Genomic DNA, 23,184 nt, shown 5'->3' with positions numbered 1-23,184 from the left:
AGCCACTACTGAGCTCACTGACAACTCCAGGCTGAGAAGCCACACTTAATAGTGGCTTCATTTGGGATGGAGTAGGGAGGGGATGGCTTTACCTGACATTATCAAGTCTGATCATCCACCAGTGAATTTACATCTTGCTCAGTTGTACCCTCATGTGGGAAAGATGAGGTATAGAACTAAGGAAAGAACCCACAGCAGCAATATTCTCTAAATATACCACTGACTGTAAACCAAAGAAGAGTAGAACATTGGATTTCAAAAATAATGGAAAATATCCCTTTCTTCATATCCATGGTCTTTCAAATTATGTTTATTTCCATTTACACACACACACACACACACACACACACATATTTATACACATTTATGCATACATATTTATATTTATCTGGACTGCTTACTAATTAGAATCAATACAATGTGTTGCCTGCCTCCTGTTCATTGTGTCTGCTTCCTTGTTCTGCAGTCAAACCCTAAATGCAAGCAAGTTCCTTTTTCCTGGGAAGTGTATGATCAAATGGAGATCAAAGCAGAATCTGAGTTCAGGGTGTGTAATTTTTGGCTGATCAAACACAGATGTGTTCCCCCCTGCGTGGAAAAGAAGGTTGGAGGAAGTTAACTAACTGGCTATAACATTTCCTTTGCATTATCAATTGGCAGTTCAAAGGGCTCCTCCCAAATCAGAAATAAACTCTCTTTGCTACCATAGGGCATATTAACCACAGACATCCTTGCAAAATAATCTTACAGATGAAATACAGAGTCATACACAGACCCTGCCTCAGTCTGAAAGTCTACTTGGGAGTTTTTTCTGGTCCCTATTTGTCCACTTAGCAGACACCCAGCTAAGGGGATTGTACTGCAGAGTGGAGGGCCAAATGCAACAAGAGCAGAAGTTGCTCGCACTGCTTCTGTGTTTTTTCACATACTGTTTTCTCCAGAGAGGTAGCTGATCCTAAAAAAAGCTGGGAAGATGTGATTCAGATATCAGTGCTATCAGTGGGCAGATGATATGGCCTACACTTTTGATATCATTCTAATCTCCGAAAGCTAGATTGTTTTAAGACATGACATTTAACATATCCCCTGCTAATGTTGTTAGCATTAACTGGTATAGTCCTGGCTATACTTGTTGTGCAAATAAGAATCTGATTCTTCCTTTGATCTTGCTAAATTGCTTAAAGCCCAACAGATGTCAGTAATCCTAGCATCATAAAACAATATGCATTTTACCATCAGAAAGAAATGCATTTTGGTCAGCAAATATATTGAAGTTTCAGTTTCCAAAGAGGTTATAAATAACAGTGCATAAAACAGGATATGTTTTAGGATGAGTGTATAATAGCAGTTTATAAAACAAACATTTGGAAATAACTTCTAAATTATATTCAGAAGTGGAAACAAAAGGGGCAAAAATATTTCAGGATCCACAAATATGGACACTGATTCACACAATTAGGAAAACAGCTAGAGGACTGTGAGTTAATACAGAGCCTCCAGAAGTTGCTTTAAATGTGGATAACTGAGATCACATGTGTACATGTGTAGGGGAAGATCCCAAAAATTCATTAGGAAAAATCAGGTAGCATGGTCTCCTGACATGATTGTATTTCCTAGTAAATTCCATCAGACCTCTGAAATCTAATAGAGATTTTTCTGTTCTAGCTGGTGACTAGAAAAAGGACAAAAGGTTTCTGGTAAAATTACTATCAGAACATTGACAAGGGTATTATCAGGTGAGTTAACATTCCTCCCAGAACAAGGAAGGTGAAAATCCTGTAGCAGGGTATACAGTAAATGGTCCACATGTTAAGCTTGCTGAAAATGCAGATCTGAGCAGAGCTGGTGCTTGTTCAACCATTTGTCCCTCTGCTGTATCTGGAGGTGGTGCTCAGGCTCTGCTCTGCATGGACAGGTCTCACACTGAGAGGGATGAAACCAAGTTCGTCTTCAGCAAGGTCAGACTTGGAGAAGCCAAAAAAAAGTGTCCCCCTGCCTCACTCTGCCGTGGGGTATGGTCTGACTTGGATCTCCATCATGAAGAAGATCCTGTTTCCAGTATGTTCTCTGGGCATCCAAAATGTGTTCACTCAAGCTGTTTCCCAAGCAGTTTCCTCCAAACTTGCTGGGGAAGCAGGTGCAGAAAAGGAGGGTTCCTCTGCTATCCTGTTCTCTCCTACTGGGAGAAAGCAGGTGCTCACCTACAATAAGCAAAAACACGTAATCAAAGCAAATGTGGATGTGTTCTGTAACTCCATTATAGACAATCACCTGTGGGATCTCTGACATTTTCAGACAGAAAAGGAAACAAACCTGTCCTGTTCCTGTCACCTCTGCAACAGAGTCAAGCACAGACATTGACACTTGAGAAAGAGGTGCTCATTTTGTATCTTCCAGTACCCAAAGGTAAAAGGTTTCACTAAGAATGCAGTATGAGAGGGGTATATTTAAACCAAAGCAGAAGAGAAGATTTATGCTGTCTGCTATGTGTGCTTAAAGAAGTCTGCAGCAGTAAAAGCCTATGAAGACTGAAGGATTAGAAACACAGCCGAACAAAGCTCCAAGAGGGCACTTTGGTACAGACCTTAAACTTCCCGATGGAAATAGAAGAGACAGAACAGTTTGCTTATAAAATATAGGCACTAACTGAAAGTGATTGGGTCCTGCCACTTAATAAATTGCCATTCATATGCTGAGGCTTTATCAGTGTGTGGGTGCATGCTCTTAGCCCTTCCTGACTGTAAGATAAAAAATGTGTTAACTTAAACCACCTTCACAGAGCCCAAGCTGGTGCATGTTGGATTTCAGCTCAGCAGTGAGCATGTGTATGCTCAGTAACAAGTGGTACCTGTTAAAGTGACATGAACTGCTCACAGATCTCAGATTATGCAGTGATAGGTGTACTAGAAGCCGAAGACACAGAAAACTTCTGGGCTGAAAACTGTGTAGCTCTATTGATCTGATGCCAGCTGAAGATTGAGCCTATTGCACTTAGAGAACAGATATCTACTTTTGCTTCTAAAAAAAAAATCAAAAAATCAAAAATCAAAATAAATGGTGACTACAGAACCTTTTTCTGGCTTTTGTTCTAAGACTCAGCAAAGCTGGTGAGGGGAAAATATCGAACACTTGGACAGGCATAGTTTAGTTAGAGACTCAACACAGGCAGAAAAAAAGAAGTTCAAACTTGGCCCTGTTGGCTCATCTCGCCCAAGTGAAGAAAATGGGAATGAAACAGGTTGAATGTGTGGTCATCCATCACAAGGACTTCTGGATAGCTTCCAGTGCCCAGAGAGAGTAATCTGTGAGGTTAACAAAGGAACACTGGTGATGAAATGCTCAGTTGGTTTGCTAACAGAAACCAGAGATGGCAAATGGGACAGAGGGGTAGAGAGAGACAGTGGGTAAGAGTGACAAGAGGCAATATGTTGAGCCTGTTCTGTTTCTGCTATATATAGGAGGTAGCGGTTATCTTAGAGAAGGAAATGTAGAACAACATGTGCAGATTTGGAGATGATGTGGAACTGACAACCTGAGAAATACCATCCGTAAAGGAAGTAAGTTGAAGATGCTGAGAAATCTGCCTTATGTGTAGGATATGAGGAATGAGAAGGCAGTGCAAACCAAAGATGGAGAAACCAGAATATGATGGTGTGAACTGTGTTCATTTGCTCATTTGAAATCTTGGTATTGTTGCAGGGCAATGACTCAGAAGCCAGAGGGGGAGTCACTGAGGGAAGAAAGCCCAGGCCAGAATAGATACCCAGGACACATTTGCAAAGAGCTAAAAATAGGAGAAATACCTTAGTTTTCACACAATAAAGAAAGTTGCTAGATGTGAAGAATAAATGTGTGAACATTCTTGGAGTCCATAGTCACTTATGCAGTAATATGCCAAATAGTTTTTCTGTGGTGGCAGTGGTAATTAAAAGTGTAAGAGCAGCACTGGAGGCTCAGCAGCCCCCCAGGCGTCTGGCATTGATACCCGAAAAGAAGCTAAGAATGTATTTCACCAGCCACCATGGGAATCTGAAATTGTGTAGCCAATGCTTTCAGAGCTTCTTCTTGAACTTTAGGACATATTTCACCTACACCAAACCATATATAAAACACCTTGTATGCATTGTTCAGCTGTAGAAATTCTCTTGAGTGCATATATGGCATTTACATGAATGATGTTCCCCCACATCCTGACTCCACTGTCTTGAAACCAGAGACCTTACTCCTCTACAGCTCAAATCTAAAGTGGGTCCCAGGCTTCAGATACAAAATTTCCAGAATGGAGAGATTACCACTGAAATGTGTGTGAGATCCAGTGATGGACACATGGCACACACAGCCTACAGAGCTCTCCCATTCACATTACAGGGGCTTGGGGTCAGACACAGGGCCTGGAAACTCCTGGGGAGACTTAGCAGTGACACTGAAAAAGAGGATGGAAGCAGTCAGTCCAGCTGCCTACTGAGGTCTCTGGGAAGAATGTGAATGAAGCTTGAAGCAAAATAAATATGAAGAAAATGAATGAAACTTGAAGCAAGATGAGCATTAATGACTGAGCTGTGGTAAGGCAAAAGGAGAGCACCAGCCTGGGTAGACAGAAGAGGCAGTGAATCTTCTGTAAGGCTTTTTTTCATAAAATATTGACAACTTTTATTAAAATATATAAAATACCATAAAATATTTCTCATTTGGATGCTGCCCAACCACCCTCACAAAAGAGCACTCTCCACTGACACTCACACTTCTGTGTCTTCTACTAAGCTTTCCTCAGGAGGGTCATGGCAAAATGAGGCTGAAAATCAGGAAATCAACCATTTTCTAAGCTGAGAAGAGCAGTGACAGGATCAATACAGCATGAAACAAACATTGGACACAGCCTAAGCACAGTCTCTAAAGCCTTCATTGCAACTCTGTGGTTTTGGAACATCTCTGAAAGTGAAGAAACAATTTCCTTCTTATTGAAAGCAATGCCCATCAAAGTTACTTTAATGTAGAAAAACAAATGTGGCAATGGGGTTCTGAGGGGCAAATGATGTGAACCCTTGTCACTGATATGAATAAGGGAATTGTTGCTCTTATCACTGTGGATTTGGGGTCCTCACATGTTCTCATAGTTCTCAGCTTTCCATGGCCAAAAATCCTGGCAAACATTGTGTTTACTGCAACAGCACAAATGGCTCTTTTCCACGCACAGAAGTTTTGTGTTTTACATTTCATGTTTTATGTCAGTTCTGTCTGGGTTTATTCCACTTGCTGTCCTCAGAAATCTCTCCCAAGATCCTGCTCCCCAGTAATGTGACTAACAAATCAGAGATGCACCATACTTTCTGCTCAATTAAGAACAGAAAAACAACCCTCACACATGCAGTATCTAGACTATTGCTGAGAACGGTGCTGAGCATTTCAGATGTTCAGGAAAGACTAAAAGGCAGCTAGAATAGAATCTTCACGAAATGCATTTCCTCCCAATCTTTCTTACTCAGTGACACATGATCACTTATCCAAATTTATTTTTTTTAAGAGGAAAGTCGCAGCATTCTATGGTTTTTTTGCTTCCACAGGAATGTGAGAATTTTGGACTCTTTGTAACAAAATGAACCCTTTCAGCAGTAAGAAATCCTGCAACACTAAGTGCCATGCTTCGTGCCCATCCTGTTCTTTCTTCCCCCTAACTCTTCTGGGGACCCTGTGGTTTTATTCCTGTCACCAGCTAATTGTTCTCCAGCTCTGAAATGGTAAATTACAAAATGGAGCTATGAAATAAAGGAGGATGCTGCTCCAGAGACCTGACTAAACAGAAACAAGTGGGGCAATGAAAGCTAACATGGCAGGGCAGCTAGACTGGATGCATGATATTTGCAGATTTAAAGGCCCTTCTAAGTTGTCAGTGGCCTATCAATTTATGCTGGAAGGATTGTCTTTATGCTCCATATGTACATTCCAAATGCTGCAATTCAGGTGCTGATCTTCTTCTGCCACTGAGCCGTTCTGCGGCCTTAGCTAAATCACCTTGTTGGTTCTTCAATAAATTGTGCTCTTGTAAAGCATGATCCCTCTTTAATGTCTCAGTATCATGATATTGACTTGATGGGGACTTCTAATGTTGTAACTTAATTCATAATAATAAAACATAACTAGCTGAGAAAAATCAGACCATTTTCTTATAGCCTTTACTTGGAAGATTTTCCATTTCTTAATGGTCTGAGAGATTTCCACGTTTTGAGGGGAAATAGAAATGGATTTGTAATGTTGTGCACTGGAATATCTTTAAGAAAAATGTATAACTAAAATACCCCTTTAGTATCACTTCATGTTCCTGTAGTCTGCCAGCCTTACACAAATCTAGTCCTGTACAATTTTTTCCTACAAAACAAGCTATTAAAAGATGTTTTTGCTGCTCCTCTGCACTAATAATTTATTTGCACACAAAGATTACTTACAGACTGTTCTTTTTTTTTAGCTGATTTAGTTTGTTAAAAACATCTAATTGATTATATAAGAAAAAGAGATCAATGTACCTTTGCAGATGCCTTTGACTTGTTTTACAGTGATATTTTGCTGTGCTCTACAAAGTTCTATAATCTATACATCTGCTTCTCATTATTATTCTGACTTTTGTTGAGTATATTATCTTTCCAAAGCTACTGTTTGATTTGCCTTTCAGCAAGGGAGACTTCACCTTTCCAAAGTATCTTACTCATATTTTTACTAGGTTTCTGCTCTAAAGCAACCCATTATTTTCAAAGGCTTTCAACAACAGAAGAATATCACTGTGCTCAGAGCAGATGTCTGAACTGGTCAAGAAAATGATTTTTGGGGTTGTGTTTGACCATTTTCAGGGACTTTGGCGGCATGGATTTCTACTACAAGAAAATCTCCAAGCTCACCTATGCCTCAGGCACTCAACATTCACTAAGGCACTGAACCTCTTCTCCTTGTTCATGTGCTCGTGTTCTCCTGTCTTTCATATAAATGCATTGTTACACGTATCTACTAAGAAGAGAATACAATAAAACAAGCTGTAGCCAGTAGTCTCGGTGATGAGATTATTTTGAACTGCTTTTAAAGTTTCTTGTGTTAATGACTGGCAAATAGTTAGGTCCTCTTAAAAGCTTGGCTCCAATACAGTGTAATGGCAGCTGTGAAACATAATTTCCCAAAAAAGCTCTTACAACAGAGGACTTGTGGTATCTCAGATATATACAGCACCTATCTTTACTTCTGAAAGCCCCAAAAACGTACCAATTGTGCAAGCCTGCAGTCCCTTGTTAATTATAATCTGTGTTTATATAGCAGCTCTTTCTCAAAGCTCTTTTCAAACATTAAGACTCCTAGCACTTCTTTTATGTAGGCATTATTATCCCTGTCATTATCATTATCACATCTTCCATTTTATAGGTGGTAAATGAGCAAAATCACACTGTGAGTCAGTAGCTGAATTGGGAATAGAATATCGTAGTCTTGACTTTGTCCCTTGCTTTAATTACTCACTAATATGATTGTTATTTGAGCGTTGAAGTGATTTTGTTCAGTGTAAGATCTCAGCAAATAAGAATGATTCTTTTGATTTGCAAGTTTTTTGTTTGCATAGCTTTCATGCTGATATTTTTCAGCTGTTGGTCTCAGTTTAAGTAGCTAATAAGAGATGCTGTCATCTTCCAATTAAATACATATCAATAAATTTTAATATTATAATTTGAATAATAGACTGGAACAGCTCAAATGAAGCTTAGTCTATCAAGCAATGAAGTATTTAGGTATTATTGTTGTGTCCTAATCTAGTCATAGTAATAACCATGATGGAAATCTATGGAGAAATGTACTTTTGTAAAGTAGCTGGGTTTTAAATGACAGTTGTTATTAATTAGTCTTTTCTTTTAATGTGAAAATACCATATGCAATTACTAAATTAAGTTAAAGCCACTTGTCTATTTTTATTTTTTAGTCAGAACATTTAAGTTGGTATGAAATACACAAATGTGTTCAGTTGAAACTAGACAATTAACCTCATGTTCTCCTTTTCCAGGACTGTTTTAGCCTGGAAAGGCAATCTAACAATTTCATTGGCTCAAACATAGGTAGCTTAGCTTCAAAACATCCCAATGACAGAACCCCACTCGCTTGTTCCTCTGTCATAAGAAATAGAATAAAATATCATAAGAAATAGAATAAAAAAAAAATAAAGATTTTCATAAGTGGTTACTCAGAAGACCCCAAGGTCCAGTCCTGTGAGAAACTGAAGATGCCCTGGGAAGTGAAAGCATGGTACTCCCATACAAGAACCGTAAGACACTCAATATTACAACACGATTGTTTAGAAATAGTGGATTGCCCTTTTTTGTCCTTGTTCATTATCCTTCTCCTTTTCCTCCTCCTTCTTCTTTTAAATAACAAGTTCCAGGATATCTTTGTCATTTCTTTAACTACACTGTAAAAGTCTTGTCCTCTGTCAGTGGTCTGCTTGCCTAAAGGTGCAAAACTTGGTGGTTGGTGAATTGTCATAGAAATGCATGCTGCCTTAAAGGTCTATCTTTCCAAGGGAATAGATCCCTCAAATAAAAGTAGAAAGTCCATTTTTCTCCCTTCTACTTCCCCCAATTATAGACCAAAAAATGCTTGTTGGTTTCAACAAACAAGATCTCTTTCAAGGTGCTTTGAATGCTGTATTTTATGGATGCAGCAGTCACGTACACAGTCTTTAAATACTTGATAACTGTGGGGAAGGAAACCTAGTTGTGCAGTTTGTTTCATAATTATCTGTACTAACAAGGTTACAATTTCCAACATTTGTTCTGCACATGTCAGCATTTTACACTCAGATCTTTAATTCATTTTTCTTTAATGACCTATTCTTTGCTCATAAACCAGACCTCCACATCTCCCAATCACTTTATTAGACAAGTTACAGTGTATCCCACTTCCCCTTCCCCTTGCCCTTGCCCTTGCCCTTGCCCTTCCCCTTGCCCTTCCCCTTCCCCTTCCCCTTCCCCTTCCCCTTCCCCTTCCCTTTCCCCTTCCCTTCCCCTATTATTCCTTTCCTAGAAGACATCACATAATACAGCTTTTTATCCTATCTCAGCTGCGTTTCTACATTTCCCCTCATTAGGAAGACATCCTATTCTCCTGGTATCTGTTCCTGAGAGTTTATGCCCTACTTTAGCACACACTTTGTGGTAAAGGTCCAACTCTTCCTCTCAAACATGTGGAGTAAATATGACAGGCACAGGATTGAAAGTGGCAGATGATATGTACCTATCTGAGAAACACCATAATATTTCTCTGTTTTTTCATGCTATCACAGTTCATGGAATTTTTAAATGCATATTCTTATAAGAATTATTACATATTTTTCTAACTAGAGTAGATGAAACCACATATAGAATATAGTCTTTATAGGCCTGTGATTGAAATGACAAATTATATTTTTATGCTGTATAATTTTCAGTTATGTAATTCCAATTTCTTGAAATCTCTCTTCTCACTGTTATATGTTTCTCCTCAAATAATAGCTATTTATGATTGTCACTTCTACACTGTATCTCTTATGTTCCACCTGCACTTCTTAGTTCTACAAAATGCATTATTCTATAAAAATGTTAATTTTTGCCACATTTTTCCCCATTCTGTAAACTCAGTCTAGACTCCCTGTTCTGTCAACTCAGTTTTCCCTTTGCTTTCCAAGCTTTTCCTTTTTACACTGATGCTATTCCAGCGTGACCCACAAAGGTGGTGAGAGGTAGATTAGCTAAACTTTAGTCCTGGGCTCCTTAAGGCAAGAGAAAATATTTGTATCATAGCAATGATTTAGAGACCTAATTTTAACTGCTGAAGTGTGAAGGTCAGAAGAAGTAAAAAACAGGATTCCTTGGCATAGTGTTACCTAAGCACACAAAGAAAAGTTATGATATCAATACTTTCTTTGAGTACAAACCAGCTAATCAGCCTCCTGCTATCATGCAAGGGCATTACTACATCCAAACATGTTCCTGTAGAGCTTTAAAAAAACTGGCCAACTTTGTTGAGTGTTTATTGCATTGATATTTTCTCCTTATTTCCAGTTGCTGCAGTTGGTTTTATTTTATTTTGGAGAGCATTTTATGTTCTCTCAGAGCACCTCTTGATTAAAATCAGATCATTCTGTTGCTTTCCCAATGTGTTTTCAGTCTAATTTCAGACATGACATGGCAGAAAGTATAATAAAACTTAGCAGAAAGACACAGAGAGAAAACCAAAGAGCCCAGTAATAAGAGATTACATGGTTCTCCAGCAGAGTCTAATACACACAGTGGTGAAGCAAGTTCAAAATGAAATCACAGTAAACAACTGCTTTCTTGCTGATTTCCACAGGTAAAATAAGCTCTTCTGAGACAATGCTATTTTTGTACAAAAAGGATTATTCACAGACACATCGTACATGATATCAGGTAAAGCCAGGAACAATGAAGGGAAAACCTTGAGCTCATTTGTCTGCCAGAGACTTTTCTGTTTTCAAAGGTGCTCATACAGCTCATAAGATGGAGGGCTCTTGCCTTGGAAGAGACCATCAGCTCTGCAGCTTGGGCAGCTCTGTTTACCACATGGGTTTTTGGGGAGGGAAAGAAGCACCTGTGAGGAGCTGTGGCTGCAAGGTACTTGAACCAACACAACAGGCAATTAATGACACATTTAATTTTACTTTTCCTGTGAGCAGGTGCTTGTATCTGACTACAGGGCACAGCACCTTTTGGAATAAGACCTTCACATTTATGGTCCCAGTTTAGAAAATATGGGCATGAAGAAACTTTGTGCTGGTGAAGTTTTGGGATGATACTCTAACTAAAAATTAAAAATTATTCTCACTCCCCATCTCAAAATACAGCCTCAGAAGAAAAAAGCTAAGTGCTACAAAGCTAGTAAAAATTAGTTTTGTTTTAAAATAAATTTTCTAAACTTAATTCAAATTTCTGTGAGAGAAGTGGTGAAAATCCTGACTACAAGCAGGATGACAAATTGAAAGAAGACTGTCCACAAAGACTTTCAGCTATGCAACAATGCAAGAAAAATGCATTTCCAGCAGCTCAGAATTTCTTTTACTATTGCAATAGAGGTAAAGTGGGGATAAAACCAAGGTCTCTTGGATGTTCAGGACCCAGGAGGTAACAGGGGAGCAGAATAAAATGAATGCTGCTAACTTTCTTCATCACACAGTAGTTGATTAAAAAAAAAAAAAAAATTATAAAAGGCCCTGGGCAAAATTTGAGCAATGTACATTGCTGATGAACAGCACAGTGAGCTGGAGTTGACTGGGCATGGATTTTTTTCTAGTAAAGCTAGAAGTAAATGGCTTTGTCATCCATTACACTTTTCCAGCTTTCTTAGATTTCCTCCCTGGAACAAAGCCAGGATATTATGGGGAGCGGGAGGGTTGTTATGTGCCTGGAATGAACAAGAAAATCTCCTGTCTCAGGCTGAGACATGTGCTGCCTGGAGCTGAAAGACCCAAATTCAAGTCCTTTCACTTCCAGCCTTCTGTCTGCGGACAGCAGCAGCAGCCAGACTGTTATCCTAAGTGTCCCGTTCGTGGTGCTGCTGCTCTACTCTGTGTACATCTACAGATCACAGGAGCACATGTGAGGACTACTCTGCCTTTGGCCCATGGGATGACCTAAGGGAAGTGTGGTTGTTTCTTTCTCTCACTTGCAGGTTCTCCCTTACCACCCACTGATGGCAGAGTGCCCTAGGTCACACAGAAGGGATGCAAGCTTGAGGCTGCACGAGCCCACCGTCCTTCAGGACTGGATCTGACCCAGTCACAGAGTTCCACTGAACAAGTGCTTTATTCCATATTAAAAACTGGAGTGACTGTTGTGTGGAATTAGCTCTGAAATGCATTCAAACTGTGTTAGGGGAAGCATGTGAGGGTCTGTTAACATGCAATCAGATTTCAACTGTGGATCATTATGCTTAAACCTCACTCCAGTCTAACTAAGTGGTAAAAATTCCTTTTTCCTCTCTTGGTGATACTCACTGCTACAGCCAGTTGATGTTTCACCTACCACTAGCCATGTTCTCTATTTAAAAACATAATCAAAGTCTGCCCTTCCAAATTCGCTGCATAAGAAAAGTCAAAGGATTAAATGTGGAAGGTCATTACTCTGACCCTGCTGTTCTAAAATGCATTGGCTAATGAATAAAGTAAATTTTAGTGCATTTTTAGTGCATAGTTACAGATAAAACACTGTCCTTCTTTCCTCCCTTTGCAAAAATTTTACTCAGATCCACTTTACATTAGCAGATGTACGCATGTGCAGCTTTAGAATTCTGATGTTATAATTAGATCTGTGTACTTGGTCAGGCAAGCTCAAGATTGTCTACTTAATTCTTCATAGTCTGGACCTATGTTCTACTCCTAGTACCCTTTAGCACCCTGTTGAATTCAGCAAAAGCCTAGAAACCTTCCTCGGTCAGCGTCACATGCATCCTATTTTTTTCTTTTTTAAATTCTCACCATCACATGTGGGAGGTTTCTTCTTTACCAGAACATGAAAAGAATATTTTCCAAAAGTAAGAACAGAAAATGAATATGTAAAATTGTCCTTAAGCTTCATAAAGAATCATCTCCTGAAACTGAAATAATTGTGAGTCCATATCACCCAGACTACCTTCTTCTAAAAGGTGTGGGGTAAAGAAAGAAAAATAGTATCTGCTTGTGAGCTGGGTAACCTGGGGAGCAGAACTGTCAGCCATAGTAAAGCTATTCCAGCTCAGAATCTCTGAAGGACACTTCTAGTATCTGCAGGATCTTAGCTGACATACCAGTGCATATGAAACAAAAAATTGATTTCATTTTGGTTGTAAAATCTGTTATATCAACAGTACTAGGTTTTCAAACCATGTTTAAATCACTGGGTTTCACCTACTGCAGTGGGAGTGTGTAAAGTCCTGAAAGACTTCTACACAGATGGCCTTAATCCCGTGGGGAGATAGCAGATTAATTATCAGGGTTATTGGCATTCTGGGAGTGCTTGGTTTGGCTGGCAAATGACGACATCAATCTCGGCGAAAAAGGCATCATGCATTATTCTATATGCAATCAAGTGCTAAATTTAAACACTGGTGGGACAATAATTTTTTTGCAAGAAGGGTCATTAATAGGCAAGGCCTGAACCACCAAACCTTTACTTACATGAACAGCCTTTGCTCACAGAGGTTACCTCATTAAGCAACTGCCTTAGTGAAAAAAGGGCCTTGTAATACAGGGATTGAGGAATTAGTATCTGAAGGAACAACTTTCCTAATTATAGACTAAAAAAAAATCATGAATGAAAGTCCTTTTGTGGGATTCGGAAGTATGTACTCTGTCTGTTTCTTAATAATGGGAATCAAGAGAAAACTGGGAGTTATCAAGGTTCTAATGAGCACAAACCTTGTTGTAAAATTCAAAAATTATCCCCTTAATATAATGTCCTCTATCACACAGTGACCAATTCTACTTCAGCAAGAAACCTAATCCCCATAAATGTTATACTATTTATATGGTATGCTTGAATTCACTACAACTAATGACCAAATTATTCTTGAAAGAGGACACTCTTAAAGATATCTTGCCCTTTATTTTCATGCCAGACAAAGTAAGGATTTTTCATGACCACATTATCTATATTTTCTATTTATATATTCAAATATAACAGTTAATCAGAGCAAAGGAATAATGCACAATAACTACACAGAATGTTTCCCCCTGTTTTCTAAAACTTCCTGTATTCTGCTCATGGGTATTTGAATCCACTTGATTGGCTTACAGCCAGTATGAACCAGAAAGCCAAGGTATGTGTAATCACAGCAGAGTTATTTCCCTTTCAGTTTACAATCCTTCTCTTCTGACTCTCTTATTAAACATTGTAAAATTAGTTGCCAGAAAGAGCTAGAACAATCTCTGCTTTTAATTTTTTCTAGCTAAAGCAGAAATGTTGCAAAATAGTACATGAGCACACAGAGAAGGGGCTGTGACAGCAGGGAAAGAGTTAAACATTTGCTGAGGTCTCCACCATTGTCCACTCCCTGAACCTATTTTTCATTCTCTACAGTTTAGGAAAAAGCTTGGCGTAATTACCATACTAATATACAAGACACATTTTCACTATTTTCTAATCCTGAAAGCAAGGTATAATGTGAATAATTGAAGACAATGGACAAAAAGTAAAATTAATCCACAAAGGATTTTAAATTTATTTAAGGTAATTTAACTTTCAGTAGCTTTGTGTTGCCTCCCTCAACATGTAAAACCTGAAGACATAGTCATATATCCTAGTGCAATAAATACATAGTCCTAGCTATTCACTTTTCCAATAAACCCCCTTGAGTTAGTAAATTCTTTAGTTTTCAAGTTTATTCAATCCCCAATTTGGTTATTTCTGCCATAAACAGGGCTAACATTCTAAGGTCTCTTCATACCTTTATTATATCTCCTAATATTGTTTTCTTGCAAAAGGCCAATCTTATAGTGTTGTTTGGGGTTTTTTTAAAATTAATTATTTTTAATCACCTGGTAACTTCTGAACAGCAGTCTCAGATCAACTGCTGCAACTTTTCACATGCTTTTGGGATTAAATGCTATCCTTTTTCCCACTTTCAGTTCAGGCTAAAGGATTCAGTGGAGCACAGCACTATTGGTTTATACCTTAGTTGCTTCTGTGTGGGATCAGGAGCATCCTCCAGTGGCACAGACCATGATGAGTGGTCCCCATCCCCTCACCTTGTTTTTCAGCCTCCCATTCAGCTGCTGCATTGCAAAGAATAGTGGGAGGAAATAGGGAATGACCTGAGGATTGATGTGCTGTTTCAGCCTGTGGTGGTTGTTTTCTCCTCTAAGGCAGCAAGCATTGAGCACTGATTAATGCAGACCTCAGATATGCACGTTGGAGGAAGGTAAGAAGGAAGAAAAAAAAGTGCAGGCAGAATGCCAGTGAGGCTACGGAGATGTGTCTGTGTGAGAGAGGTTGGACATGTGTGCAAGGAGTGCTGGGCTGAGAATCATAGAATCATATAATAATTTGGGCTGGAACAGACTTTTAATGCTCACCTATCCAAGTCCACTGCATGGGGAGCTGTGTTTTGGCAATGACACTCGCTGTGCACCTGAGGGAGCTGAGTGAGAGGAGCAGTAGTAAAATGAGTGAGCAAGGGCTTGTACTGGACTGAACGTCTTTCCTCTTTGTGCAGCACCCCCCCAGCATCAAGCTGTATTATTCTGCGGAGGGGAAGGAGTAATGGAAACCCCTATTCCTCCAGTTTTAGAGGAAACATTAAGTTGGAGTCCCTTTGCAAATGATTGGGACTATCCCAACCATCTTGAATGCAGTTCATTCCATGCGGTGTAAATCTTTCTCCACAACAATCACAGAGTTAATAGTGCCTGGCCAAATGTCACAAGCTTTGGTGCATTTATTTATCAGAGACAGTACAGAAGAAATCTGCCTTGAAACAGCAAAGTGCTTAAATGCACAGCTTGCCATCTTCTGTCCACCTCTGTGAAAGGTTCTTGGCTATCAGGGTCAGCAGATCTAATGGATCATTGTTCTTGACTGAAGATTTTTCCAACTCGTGTCACAGTTTATTCTGTACAGATTTTCCTCCAGGCATTTCAGCCACTAGAAAGGATGGATAGTTTCTGTTTTTCCTTGAAGTCCTGTTACTTACACCAGAGCTTTTTAGCAACTCTCCTTCCAGCACATGGGGCTAGTCTAGAGCATAGAACACGGGACCGATGGAACCTCCTGGCCATCAGATCTTGTCCCATGTTGTCAGAGACTACCACATCTGTTTGTTTGTTTTGGAAATGTGAAGAGCTCCATCCTAATGGAATTCTGCCCTTTTAGTACTTCTGAAAGCACTTTTCAAATAACAGATTTTCTTCCGTTCAGAAATCATTCGATTTTTGGCTTAAGTGTGGAGCAGCTCATATGGGCAGCTCATAGCTGTTTATTCTTGACGAAAAAGCCTGCGATGCACTTAGCCTTAGTAAGGCAAGTTTTCACACATATGATGTCCCTGGCATGGCTTCGCTCCCGCAGATTCACACCAGCCTCCCCGGGCGAGGGCGGCCGTGCGGAGGGACGGGGTTTTGGTACCGAGGGCCGCTCGGCAGCCGGCTGCGGCACGGAGCGAGCGCGGCTGGCTCCGGGTGAAGGCTCCGGGGCTGCCTCTGTGCGGCCGCTCTGGGCACGGCGCGACTGCGTGCCTGGGGCCAGGGGCGCAGGGGCTGCCTGCAGTCGGTGCGTGTGGCGCTACCTCCGGCCCTTCTGGGGAAGGGGCTGCGGGCCGCTCTCGGCGCGGCGGCGGCGGGGGGCGGGCAGGGCAGGGCTGGGCGCTGCGAGGGGCAGGCCCGGGCCGGGCCGGGGCGGCGGTGCGGGCGGTGCGGGCGGTGCCGCGGGGCCGTGCGGGCGGCGGCCGGCGGGCCGGGCCCCTGACGTCAGCGGCCGGGGCGGCTGCAGCTGCGGGCGGCGCTCCCCGAAGCGGCGGTGCCTCCGCTCCTGCCTCACTCCGCGCTGCCGCAGCCCCCAGCGCCCGCGGCTCCCGGGCGCTCCCTCGCCGCGCAGGTAACGGGATGGGGGTCCGGGGCGGGCGGCGGCCCCGGCACGGCGGGGCAGGACCCGCTCGGCTCCGGCAGCCCCGAGCCGCCGCGGCGCGGGGCTCTGGCACCCGGCCGCCGCTCCCTCGCTTCTTTTCCCGCGGCAACTAGTTGGGGGAGCGGCCGGGCAGCGCTGCGCGGGGTGCCGGGGAATTTGCGAAGTCGGAGCGGCGGCGCGGTGCCCCGTCCCGGCGCCCCCCGCCGCCCCCCGGCAGGGAGCCGGGGCCGCTCGGAGCGGGGCGCAGGGCGGAGGCTGCCGCAGCCGGGCTTGGGGCGGGGGGAGCTGCGCAGGGTGGGTGCCTCGGGGCGCTGATGTGTCCGGCTCCCTTTGCAGGCTGCTCGGGTACTTCAGAGCGAGCGGGAGGCTGAGCCGGCAGCATCCCGGGCATTTCCAACAAGCGCCCGCCAGCAGCCCGACACCGACTGAAATTTAGACGTCTTCAGACAGGGGAGGAAGATCCTCGTCTTCCGTAGCCTCCTCAATGAGTGCCAAGCTCTCCAAAGAGTTGAGGCTCTCCCTGCCGCCTTGTCTTCTGAACAGGACATCTGCCACCTTAAATACCAGCAGCACCTGCATCACGCAAGTGGGTCAACTCTTTCAGTCCTTCTCGTCCACCCTGGTTTTAATTGTCCTGGTCACACTCATCTTCTGCCTGATCCTCCTCTCCCTCACCACCTTCCACATCCACAAGAGGAAGATGAAGAAGCGGAAAATGCAAAAGGCTCAGGAGGAGTATGAACGGGACCATTGTGCCCGCAGCAGCAATAGCAGCAGCCAGCACCCTGGGACAGTGGTGCAGGGAGAGGCACCCCAAGGAAGAGACAGCCGACTGGGAAGACCCCCCCAGGACTTGGAAATCCAGCGCTCCTCTCCCTCGGCAGCCCCCAGCTCTCAGCAAGCACAGGCTTGTTTGGACACAGCTGGCGCGGGGCTCCTGCAGACGGTGATTTTGTCGTGATGGTTTGGGGGAGACCTCGCGAAGGCACTGATTGATGTTTGTAAATATCTGAGTGATTATTCTAGTCCCCGAAGAAGAAGAAAACATTGCTAATTCAAATGAACGAACAAGCCCATGATTCAAGCGCACGACAGATCACATTACGTTTCTCATTGACTGTGTGAGGAAAGGATGCATCTTTTTACTGGAGAAGGAGCTGCACACAGCTACTAAATATCAAGTCGTCCACCTGCACGAGAGGGTCAGGGGTAGGGGGTCCCTTTTCTCTGGACATTATTACCCCAAGTACAGGGATAATTTGGTTTCCCACGGCTCTTGGGATTCCCACTGCACCCTGTGTCATTGTTACCTGGTGTGGGTTGGGGTATGGGGGGAGAGGCAGGTCTGGTGGGTGCCTTGGGACCCTTGTATCATGGAGTAGACTGGTGGTACACTGTGGTCTCTCCTTTTGTGCTGGGATCTATGCCCCTGTCCCACCTTTCTCACTCTTTTCCAGAACTGGAAAATTGCTTAGTGTAGAAATGGCCATCGGGCTTAACCGCAAGCACCCTCCGACCCCATGGCCCTGTGCCCCCAGCTGCAGCACTGAGTGACCCACTCACTCTCTGGGATGGAGTCAGCTGTCTGCATAGAGTGGTGCCTGAGCATTCCTCTCCCATCAGCTCCCTTCATCTTGAAAAGCATCCCCTTCCCCATGCCATGAACCGTGAAGCCCAAACCCAGTACTGTTCAGTGTGGAAGGGAGAGGTGATGTGCAGTAACTTGCCTGTCCCCTCCCAGGAGAGGTTGTCTTTGTACCTCCTGTTGGTCCTGAAGCAATCTAGTTCTGCACCAGGCACCCTGCACTGAATGCCTGCCTTTACAGCTTTGTCTCCCAGCGAGGAATCCTGCAGCAGTACAGAGATCTTGCTTCTACTTTTTTAGGCTGATGTGTGTTTTCAACCCTTCTAATCTTGTAGACAATTAGGGATGGACAACACTTAATTTTATCGTGTTTCCTCTCTTGGGAAACAAATAATACAGTCGTGCAAAACGTTCGCTCCCAAACCCCGGCAGATACTTATTTTTGAAGTGACTGCTTAGAACTGGTGTCGTTTATCCCTGGCAAATACAGAGAGTTTTGTTGTCTCTGGATGGCGGGTGTGAGTGGCTGCTGGTACTGTGTGTGTTGGAGGACGCAGTGTGGTTTACAGAAAATGCGTCTTTGCTTAGTGAATAAATCAGTGACCATTACTTGAAGGTGCCTTAACAGCATGCCGTATCCAAACTTTGAAACATATAGTGTGGTATCGTAGCAGAGGCAGCCCTCTACTGTACATACTAACATCTGAAAATTACAGCAAAGTGATCCCGAGGGATTTATTCTTTTTTTTTTTTTTTTTTCTTTCTGTTCCATCATTTAAAGTGATTTGAGGATGTAGTAATAGTACCCACTTTTTAAATATTCTGTATCCTTTGTATTTCTTCTCTGACATTCTCTGTCTGCTAGGGTGGCTGACTAAAAAAATCCCAGACGCATAGACCAGGAGTACTGGAACCATAATCTGCGAGTGAATGTCATTGACCAGTTTAAAACTGGGAAAGAGAGTGGCAAAATCCTCCACACTCTTGTAATACCCCCAAAATGCAGAGATTTCAGGGCAGTATTTCTGTTCCCCACTTTTCTCGCTTCCTGATCTTTCCTGGTGTGATGGGAAATTGCTGTTAGGTTTGGATCCGTGCCTCCATGGTTTTAGGGAAGAGCTGTAGCAGGCAGCCCAAGGAGCCGCTCCATCCGCGGAGGTTAGTGTGGCGAGCTGCCGTGCGTGCGACTGAGCGAGGGCTGCTTGCAAGGACGGGAGCCACGGCTGGCCCTTGCTGATATTGGGTACTTCGTTGTTGCTGGGCAAGGAAATTGGCTTTGTTTTGTTTTCCCTAATAAAGGATGCATGAACTTTTGTGTTTAAACTCCTTATGCAACTGCGGCACAGTATTGCACCACAGGGAGTAGATTTAGGACAATGAGGAGTGTTCAGCGAGCACTAATGGAGCTTCCTGAGCGTTGATCTCCACTAAATAGAGAGGTATTACTTTCCCCTTTATTTTGTGCCTTTAAACCACCCCTGTCGCCCCTTTCCCCGCCCCCCCCTCCCATGCCAGACCAACAGTGTATAATTTGGAGTTTTATAAAAGCAATAAGATGTTCCAAATCACTCCAGTGCATTTCTGGTTGATGATTCCACTTCTTTAGTGTCTGAAGTCAGATACTCTTCCTTCTGCCTTATGCACTCAAGGCATGCAATAATTCCCCAGAAGTGTACTGCTTGTCATCACATCTCATTGCAGTTATAAAATTGCCCTATTTTTGAAGAAAAAAAAGAAGGATGGAGAAATATATATATATCTTGATATATATATTATGGATATACAGGTATATGTATTATTTATATAATCTCATGCCACTGAAAGTAGTTGCGAAAGTGTGACTAGAGTTAAAATATTATCATGTAAAACTCTATCCTTTGTTAATTAGCTTTGATTTAATATTTTAATATCTCTGTATGTAAATCTGTGTAAATTATATGGTCTATTAGTAAAATTTCATACTGACTTTAATTTTTTGCAGAACTGTGAGCTTCTTGTGGTGTCATTTAAGGTTTTTTATTTCTAAACTTAAATTAGACAAGATATGAGAAGTTGTAAATTCCTATTATCACACAGAATTACTGCAATAAGGTTCATGCATATTCCCAGTACACAGCCCTATCTTGAGGTATTGCAAGCTTATGAGGTTTAATTGAACGGTCTCAGGAGATCTAGCTGATACAAGCAGGACACGTAGGTTTTCATTTTCATGAAACAATAAGCAATCTAGGGAATAGATGTGGATTTTTAAAACAGAGTTTATGCTTGGAGGTTCTGTCAAATCAATTGCTTCAAAACCCTACAGCTACAGCTAAACTTCTGCACTTAGCATTCAGTATTAATAAGGCTGATGCTTCTTTCCCCTCCCCCTCCTACTTAAACTAGAAAAAAGTAGGAAATTGTTCATATTTCTAAAGCATACATTTTCAGCTAAATGTGAAACTGCCCAAAGGGTTTTGAAAATAGATACTTTATGCAAGTGTAATATCTATGTATCTGTATCCATATATTTAAATATTTTTGTGTAACCTTTTCTACGATATTTGATAGAGATGCCGGGTAAATGCTTGTAGCTTTCTTGAACACGAGGAAAGATTTTTACCCTCTTGATGCGGACATTCTTTTTCCTGTGAGTTTGCACTGGTTTTGACGAGTGACAATGACAACTGGGCAGCTGAGTGCTGACTGATGGAAGCACAGACTGTCTTTGCTCTGTTAGGGGGCACATGCTCCAGCTGGATTTTCCTGGTTCTGATTTGGAGCTGGTTGGCCACTAGCATCCTGCATGTGTAAGAATAAGAAGTGCTGTGGAGCTCAATAGTTCCTGTCTGGTCCAGGCGTTGTTCCATGGAAGAAGCACGACAGCAGTGACTCCTTTTGTAGAGCCTAGTGGGAGCAGAGCTGATGGGCAATGTGATGGCCATGCTGGGACTGCACTGGAGCATCAGTGATGCCTCGTCCTGCACTCCTGTCCTCAGAGCCTGCTGCTGCCCTGGGGATTCGTTTGGCTCCCGCTGGCATCAACAGGAGTGGCTTGCACTGACTGCCAAGGGACTGGGATCCCATCTGTAGTCCAGACGGAGGGTGACAGCTCTCCACATCGCCGCTGGCCCTGCTCTGCACCTGTCCTAGCAGTCTCTACGGGGATGGAAACCGCTGCCTCCCGCGAGGGCCAGGTGCTTCAGCCAGGTGGCACCGGGAACCTGCACTGCTCCTGTTAGCCCAGCTTCTGTGGACTGAGGCACTGAGGTTCCTACGTGGATCATGGACAGGGAATGTCATTTCATTCAAATTTATCATGCCGGCATTCTTTTCTTTGGGGGTTTGTCTACTGCAAACGTGGTTTCAGATTAAATTTGCCGGGCTCTCCATCCAGACACGTTTTAACTTTTGATATATCTCTCTCAGATGTATATCTGTAAATTTATAGATATATATCTCAAAAGAAATGCTGGACAAAAAGCAAAGAACAGAGACTTCACATTATTGATAAAACTATCCTATGACAAAAAAACCCCTCTTTTTTAAAAAAAAATTAAGGTTAATTTTAGAGGCTGCATCTTTAATGTAAATAGCAAGTTACTCTGTGATTAATGTTTTCCATAGAATTTCTGAGTAATTGCTATCTTGTTTCTGGAAATCTGTGTCCAGTGTTACGAAGCAGCTGTGCTTTTTTTTCTTCTGTTACTATGAGTATGAGTGCAACCTTTATGTAGGGAGGAAAAAAGAACATGATTTGACTCTTTAGATAGGAGTGAGTTATTTTAAATGCAGTTATAGGAGTCGGTTGCTTTTTTTCCTTTATTGTGGTTATTCTCTCTGCACGCTCATATTTTTTCTATGGGTACTTGAAACCCTACATTTTAATAAGTATGCAAGATATGAAGGGAAACATGACAAATGATGTAGGAAATATTCTTTTTCCTCTTCTGTGTAAATAGCAAAATTTATAAGGACTTAGATACCATTTCATTTAATTTCTCATCTCTATAGAATTTGGCATGACACATATACAAACCTTTAATAGCACTTTCATTTATATTAAAAGTTAGAAAGAACTACTTTTATCCAGGATTGACTTGCTCATCTCTTTCAGGTATCTAACATTTTTTCCCCTAAGCCAAGTTTTCCATCTGATTGCAAAATAAATTCCTAGTAGAACAGAGCCTCCTTCTGTTCTTAGTCTTTTAGATGTAGGTCTCTGGTCTGAATCCAGCCAAACTCATTAGTGTAGAAAATGTGTTACAAACTTGCAAGAACTGGATGGTGTATGAGCCTTGAGAAGAGAGGTGACTGGCAGGCAAACAGGTGAAATGCCTGGCAGTGGAAGTGGTTGGCTTTCTTGTCTGGAGCTGTGGAAGGGAGGCCTCCCCTTCCACTGGATGGACCTGGGTGAAGGGCGACCCATTCCAGCCACAGCAGAGACAAGTATCAAAGTCCTTGCTGATCCTGTTGCTCTAAAATGTCATTTTCTACATGAGACTAGATCTTATTTCTGTAAATTATATGTAATGTATTTCTTATTCAAGTCAAAGAGGTTTTCATTGCTTCATCAGTACTATATGTTCTCTGTGGATGATTAGAAGAATTAATTTTCCAACCCTTTTAACCTAATACCTCTACAAGCATCAATTTTGTATGAGTTAGGAAATAAATAAATATTTGGATCAGAACCCTGTCAGTAACAATTGCCTTTATTTATATAATCTGGTGTTCCAGTTGGCTTTTCTTTGTTGTTTCCTTCCTTGAAATGGAGCAATATAATCTGTTCATTATCTTACTTTTCTAAGAGGACAAAGACTTTAAAGCAAATACTGCAAAATACAGACATACAAACAGGAACATTTTAACATCGTACAGCAGAAAGAAATCATGCAGACTTTTTGTGGTTGTTTCACAGTCATTCTTTGACCTCTGTTTTTCATACCACCTCCAATCAAGGAAAATTTTAACCTAAAATCTTTTGAAAGAGCTTATGTAAAACACATTGCT

At 42.0% G+C, this 23,184-nt stretch overlaps 1 protein-coding gene across 1 annotated transcript; it reads left to right on the top strand.

Annotated features, from left to right (window-relative positions):
- The first annotated feature begins 16,218 nt into the window (after positions 1 to 16,218).
- C2H11orf87 (chromosome 2 C11orf87 homolog) lies at positions 16,219 to 22,865 on the top strand. The gene is made up of 2 exons (XM_088052139.1): positions 16,219 to 16,253; positions 16,944 to 22,865. The coding sequence occupies exon 2, from the start codon at positions 17,092 to 17,094 to the stop codon at positions 17,566 to 17,568; it is 477 nt and encodes a 158-aa protein (XP_087908265.1). The 5' UTR covers positions 16,219 to 16,253; positions 16,944 to 17,091; the 3' UTR covers positions 17,569 to 22,865.
- The last annotated feature ends 319 nt before the right edge of the window (positions 22,866 to 23,184 follow it).

This window comes from Pseudopodoces humilis, chromosome 2 (genome assembly GCF_049639895.1).
Source record: "Pseudopodoces humilis isolate 2021_Gansu_Grassland_sample_001 chromosome 2, ASM4963989v1, whole genome shotgun sequence".
NCBI classification, from domain to species: Eukaryota; Metazoa; Chordata; class Aves; order Passeriformes; family Paridae; genus Pseudopodoces; species Pseudopodoces humilis.
Note: the sequence above shows the minus strand (reverse complement) of the source record. Positions and strands in the feature narration are given on the sequence as shown.

Bases quoted from the DNA above. Each gene is read 5' to 3' on its own strand.
- C2H11orf87 (XM_088052139.1), top strand. From the start codon at position 17,092: ATGAGTGCCAAGCTCTCCAAAGAGTTGAGGCTCTCCCTGCCGCCTTGT.